The sequence below is a fragment of the Rhincodon typus genome, chromosome 37 (assembly GCF_021869965.1).
Source record: "Rhincodon typus isolate 14 chromosome 37, sRhiTyp1.1, whole genome shotgun sequence".
In the NCBI taxonomy this organism is placed as follows: Eukaryota; Metazoa; Chordata; class Chondrichthyes; order Orectolobiformes; family Rhincodontidae; genus Rhincodon; species Rhincodon typus.
The window spans coordinates 482,832-489,609 of NC_063368.1; the positions used below are offsets into that span (position 1 = coordinate 482,832).

Genomic DNA, 6,778 nt, shown 5'->3' on the forward strand with positions numbered 1-6,778 from the left:
TTAGTGGTTCTTCTACAGACAACAAATTCACCAACTCCCCTTGTTTTTAAGCATCTTAGATTTTGGAAAGATTAATTCCCAAGATTAAATGTGAACATCCAAGACTATATCATTTGATTACATTATTTTCAAAGCTGGATGAGAAAAAGAACCCTTTGAACATTCTATAAGTATTTTTTGATTAAAGCAAGTTTTTAACCTCATCCAAATAAGCTATTTACTGCAGAAAGGTTGGCTGAAGCCTGACTTTTGAAATGTTATCTGTAATAGTCAGCAGGCATGAATGTACAAAACTTCTTTGCAGTGTTTTTAAAATGAGTGTGCTTGCCTCCCATTGTGAATCTCTCACGACAATGAATTCAAACAGATGGGAGAACAAAGAACAGCCTTGATCTCAAATCATTCCTGCCATTTTCCTTGCATTCGAATTATTGATTGTGAAACTAATCCCTCAATGCATTGGGAGTGTCCTCAGGTCACAACGCTTGATGTCTGGCCTGTATTTTATTTCAAACACTGCATAGCATCTAAGTTGTTTTTAACTCAATAATGGCACCTTTGAGATTAAATTTCAGACTCTCTTTGGTAAGAGAGACTGTCCAATGGGATAGTAGATTGCAGCTGGTCAAATTCAAATTGGTTGTCGACATCCAGGATGCGGTTTGCCTGTTCCTCATCCTCCTCTTCCCGACTCAGCAATGCTAGCTCATTCTCATAACAAAAGGAATTGTTGACTGGCACCATCGAAAATGAATTGTTCATCAAATCTTTGGCACTGCAGCTGGGTGTCGTGGGCACTTCGTAAGTCTTATGGAACCGTGAGTAATCCACTTTGTAGTGGTTCTTCTCCTCAAAGAGCACAGGTTCAAAGCGGTGGCTCCAAAGGATCTCATTAGCCAAGTAAGAGCTTCGTGCTTGTGTGGTCATAGCTGTGGCTTCCACCATCCCTTCCAAGATGACAACAATCTCAAAATCTTCAGTCTCCAGGTCTTGCTTACTGATTCCATAAAGAGGGCTGTCCTCATCAATTTCATGGACTATAATTATAGGGGACACAAGAAAGATACGATCAAATCCAACATCGTAACCAACATTAAGATCTTTTTGGTCGAGAGGGAGATACTCCCCTTCTATTGTGACATGAGGTTTAATTAGCTGGGCCCTGACATGAGCTTCCACAATATGACTTTTTCGGAGATTACCCACTCGCCACATCAGACATAATTTGCCATCTCTTATCGATATTACAGCATTATGGCTGAACAGTAGAGTTTGTGCCCTTTTCTTTGGCCGTGCCATCTTTGCCATGATAGTGCCAATCATAAAAGAGTCAATAATGCAGCCAATGATGGATTGAAATACGACCATGAAGACAGCAGCTGGGCATTCTTCAGTGACACAACGGAAGCCATAGCCAATGGTAGTCTGTGTCTCAATGGAAAACAGAAAGGCTGCTACAAAGCCATTAACTTGCATGATGCAAGGTCTGAAGCTTTCCTCATGCCTTGACTTGTCCAAGTCTCCGTGCATCATGGCAATGAACCAAAATGCGAAACCAAAGACCAACCAGGAAATCAGGAAGGCAGTGGAGAAGATCATGAGCATGTACCTCCACCGAGTGTCCACACAGGTTGTAAAGATATCAGCCATGTACCTCTCCGACTTGCCACTCATGTTGCTGAAGTAGATGTTACACTGGCCATTCTTCTTTACAAAACGGTTGCGGCATTTACGGTGCGTTTGGATCTTGCCATTGTCCTGCTCGTTGGCAGCTGAAGAGATGCTGAGTTTGTCGCCATCTTTGTCTGACGACACCATGTTGTACTGGTTGGCCCGTACTGAACCCATTGCTGTGATGATCATGAGTCTTTGGAGAGAAGGTTAGATGGAAGTCTTCTGAAAAATGTTCCAGGAACTTCCCAAATCCCTCACACAGTCAGACCAGCCATGAACTAGTGAAAACACATTGACCTGGAAAGACAAAAGAAGTATCAATATTTAATTTTAATTTTATCTTGCCTTAATCACAGTACTTACCGATGCACATATACACACAATATACCATGCCTACTTCTTCACTATAACCACTGAAGACACCACATCTCCCTACCCCATCTGTACAGCATACCCGTCACACCACACACACCTGTACACCATTCTTATCATACCCATCTAAATGTGACATATATCCAGGCAAGAGGGGTTAAAATCTAATGTATTCATACAAATCATATCCCAGCTTAACCCTGGAAACCATCACACTCTCTCGTACCTGGGCACAGTCACATTCTCCCTCTCCTCCCTAAGTCCAGTCACACTCTTCCTCTCCTCCCTCAGCCCTGTCACTCTCTTCCTCTCTCCCTCTTCTCCCTCTACACTATCCCTCTCTCCTGTCCTCCCTGGGCACTGTCTCACACTCCCATTTCTTTCCTTTTTCCATCTCTCTATTTCACTATGCACTATGACAAGAAGCACCCATAGATATTTCCACAGGTTTCCCTGGTAACAGGGAGATGATTTATGGGACCTCAAAGGCACTTTAGCAGTTCAAATCATGACTATTATTTTAAAGCAACAGTGTCTTGTTTGCAACAGAGTTGGAGAGTATCAGAAATAGACTGACTGTAAAGTCTGCTTTACCAAAAGGAAGAAATTTAGAAACATATCTCTGAAATATTCTGCTAAAGAGACAACGGCAAAAATGTCATGTTCCAATAGAAGATTAATCAATTGTGACAAAGCTCAGCCTAAACAGATAAACAAAGAGATAGCATAGAGAGTGGGAGTTACTGGGAGATACAGGAAGATGGCTATGCCCTAGATTCCACACACTCACTGCTTCACAAAACCAAACTACCGCCTTTACCTGCTCCACCTGTGTCCTTCCCTACAGTTACCTCAAAAGGTAAAAACAAGGACACGTCAACTCCACTTGCTCTGCAGATTTTCCAAACACAATTCACAACATTGCAGACAGATGCCAGATTAGTCAGCAGTTTGAAATCTCTGACTGACAGTGTCAGAGAGTACGTTTTAATTGGTTTATGCAAAGGGAACCTGTCAGAGGCTTGAATATCTGCTGCTGCCTCTCCTCATGCTCTGTTCATTTCTCTCTCTCCTCTCTCTCCTCTCTGTCCTCACACTGTCCCCCTCTGCCTGTTCTGTTCATCTACCTCTCTCCTGCTGTCCTCACCCTCTTCTCACTCCCTGTTCATCTCTCCCTCTCTCCCCTCTCTGTTCACACTTTCCCTCTCTCCTCACTCTCTAATCATCTCTCCCTCTTCCCTCTCTCTTCACATTCTCCTCCTCTCTCTTCACACTATCATACTCCCCCTCTCCTCACAGATTTCTCTTCTCTCTCCTTTCCCTCTCTTCTTCTATCTCTTTCTGCTCCGTTCCTTCTCCACCTATTCACCTCCTTTATCTTACTTCATTCCTTTTGATCTCCTTTCTCACTTCTTCCACTTTGGTCCTAAGAAGGAAACATTGCAGTGTGTCCTAATCAATGAAAAACTGGAAACACTGCAGAACCAGTGACTCAAGGTTCTGGATCTTGGGCAGCACGGTAGCTGAGTGATTAGTATTGCTGCCTCACAGTATCAGGGACCCAGGTGTGATTCCAGCCTTGGGCGACTATCTGTGTGAAGTTCGTACGTTTTCCCCTTGACTGTGTGGGTTTCCTCCGGGTGCTCTGGTTTCCTCCCACAGTCCAAAGATGTGCAGGCTAGGTGGATTAGCCATGGGAAATGCAGGGTTACAGGGATTGGGTGGGGGTGTTGGGTCTGGGTGGGATGCTCTTTGGTTAGACAGTGTGGACTCGATGGGCCAAATGGCATGAATCCACTCTGTAAGGATTCTATGAACATTCAAAGATATGGTACAAGCACAGGAAATTGGGATTAGTGCACATTTAGTGGTATTTACTGTCAGTGCAGGCTCGATGGGCTAAAGGGCCTTTTCTGCGCTTTATGACTCGATGACTGTTTGTTGGTTTGGGGAGTTTGAGGCCCAGCAGCATTATCAAAAAATTTGAGCATGGACACTGAGAAATGAAATGAGAAAATGTCTGCATATGGGCAGTAGGAGATTAGCACATTTCCTTCTGTTTAGCTGTTCATGGGATGTGGCTGTCACTGTGGGTTATGCTTACTGTCTGTTTCTAGTTGCCCTTGAATGGCCTCCTCCTGCTTCTACAAATTTTGACAAAAATTAGGCTAAATATGCAAATAAGTACCAAAAACCAGAATGTCAGTAAGGGAAATGAAACACCTTTAAAGGCTCCACATATTCTACCCTGGTTCATTCTGTGGAGTAAGGCTGTTGCAAAAGTTCATCTGTAGGTATGTCAGTAACCAGGAGAGGCCAGTGGTGACCACTTCCATGGAACCGGAGAAAACATTGTCACAAATGGAAGAGAGTGTTTTAGGGTCTGTATGTTAGGTGAAAATAAAGAGTGAAGCTAGGGAACAAGGAGGTTTGTGAGAGAAAAGCAGCTGGCACACAGCAAAATGTGGAGAGAAAGGTTTTAAACATGGTGGCATCTAAGAGAACAGAAATATTAAGCATGTTTTATTTTGAGGAGGTGTGCCAAAGATTCCATCCCCCAACACCATACATTTTGTGATTCATGTACACGAACACCAAAATCCATCTGAAAGTGAGTGGATTTTTTTTCCTCACTGTGTAAAAAGTATTCTGCCTTTTGTTTTTCTGCCAAAGTGCATCACTTCACACTTCATTGTGTACCATCTGTTCTTAACCATTTCTTTAATCGGTATAAGGCTTTTTGTTGTCCCTTTCTATCCTCCTCTTTGATTAATTTTCTCCCTCATTTTTGTCAGCAGCACACTTGGATACGTTCTGCACCATCCCTTCAGTTATATCATTGATCGAGACTGTTAGTACCTTAAGTCTCAACATTGCTCCTGGTACCTCATAGTCACAAATGAGCCTTTAATTCCTCCTTTCTCTTTTGTCCATTAATCAATCCTCATGCCAAGATAATATATTACCGCCAATCTCATGAGCCCTAATCATGGGTGACAGACTTTTGGGTGGCCTCTTTCAACTGTTTTGCAAAAATCCAAAAACATCAGCTCATTAAAAGCAGCTTGCCATCTGCAAGAGAGTACAAAAGTGCAGCCTCTGAATTTTGATGAACTTTGATGAAATTGTCTGCTGCACTCGACTTCGGACAGGTTAATTGCCTCAAATGCTACCGCGACATTGTTCCTTGCCAATTGTGTAGGTTGACCTCTGGCACCTTACCCCCTTCAACCCTCAAACTTCACCATCACTCCTGCCTACCCCCTTCACCCCCCTCACCTCCTTCAGCTCTCGATGTGCACATAAACTGCCAATATCCTCCCAACAGCCATTCAAAGGAGACAAGAGAGACCAGCCCACATATAAATGGTCTTCGGCCACTTTGATTAATCTCATAATCCTTCTATGAGGAGATTAAATTTAAAAAAAATTGAGGCTATATCAAACTCTTAATACTGACGAGGTCACTAAGGATAGATATTAACTAAGGAATGAGAACGAGAAGGGCAATAAAACCTGGAGAGACTGGAAAAGATGAAGAGAACTGTCAAAGGGAAGAACAGGAAAATAGCTGGTGAACAGAGATACAAATGTAATGTAACAACTGCAGGGAATGAGGGAAAAGAAAAATTATCATTGGTTCTCGGACAGTCGCAAAGAAGCTCAGTCTCTCTGACACAAACTCACTCTCAGTCTCTATATGACACAGACTCACACTCAATCTAGGACCTAATAACTAGGAGCTTCAGGAATCATAGAGACCGACCAAGAAAGGCCTTTTGGCCTGTCATGTCCGTCGGTCAAATACAACTATTTTCCAGCACTTGATCCATAGCCTTGTATGCCTTGGCATTGCAAATGCACATCTAAATACTTCTTAAACATTATGAGGGTTTCTAGCTATATCACCTTTACAGACAGTGACTTCCAGTTTCATCTACTCCCTCTGAAATCTCAAGCTCCTTGCTTTCACCCACAGACCACGATATCAGTACAATGAGTGGAGCCAAAGTTACATGAAAACTAACCCTTTCAGACTTATTACCTGATACTACCGATGGGAGGTTGCACAGATTTGTTTTGGATTATTCAAGGTGAGAGTGTGAAACACAGAAACGTAGTTGGGGAAGTTCTGAGGAAGGGTCACCGGACCCGAAACGTTAACTCTGACATTTTCTTTACAGATGCTGCCAGACTTATCGAGCTTTTCCAGCAACTTCTGTTTTTGTAACAGAAACATAGTCACGAAGAGAAGAATTAGGCCATTCAGCTCTTTGGCCTGCTCCACCATTCAATATGATTGTGACTGATCACTTAACTCAGTACTCTTTTCCCACTTTTTCCCTATATCCTTTTGATCCGTAAGAAATATGTCTAACTCCTTCTTGAAAATATTAATTGTTTTGATCTCAATCACGTTCTGTTTCAGAGAATTCCATTGGCTCACCACTCTCTCAGTAAAGAAATTTCTCCTCATCTCAGTCCCGTATCCTTATTCTGTGATCCCTGGTTCTGGTCTCCCCAGTGATTGGGAATGTCCTTCCTGCATTTACCCTGCCTGGTCCTGTTAGAACTTGATAGGTTTCTATGAGATTCTCATCCTTCTAAACTACAGTGAAACCATCCTATCTAATCCAGTCTTTCTTCATAAATCTGTCCTGCCATCCCAGGAATCAGTCTGGTAGATCTTTGTTGCAATCTCACCATCACCAGAACATCCTTACCTCAGATA

General features: G+C 42.7%; 1 protein-coding gene across 2 annotated transcripts; it reads right to left on the reverse strand.

Moving 5' to 3' along the window:
• Positions 1–564: 564 nt before the first annotated feature.
• LOC109938186 (ATP-sensitive inward rectifier potassium channel 12-like) lies at positions 565–5,378 on the reverse strand. 2 transcript variants are annotated; one of them, XM_048617535.1, is made up of 2 exons: positions 5,355–5,378; positions 565–1,824 (listed from the first exon to the last, which is right to left on the reverse strand). In XM_048617535.1, exons 1-2 carry the CDS (start codon positions 5,376–5,378, stop codon positions 565–567), a joined length of 1,284 nt encoding a protein of 427 aa, XP_048473492.1. The 2 variants fall into 2 exon arrangements, with proteins under 2 accessions (XP_048473492.1, XP_020392219.1); XM_020536630.2 differs by lacking the exon at positions 5,355–5,378 and having other exon boundaries at positions 565–1,863.
• Between the last annotated feature and the right edge of the window lie 1,400 nt (positions 5,379–6,778).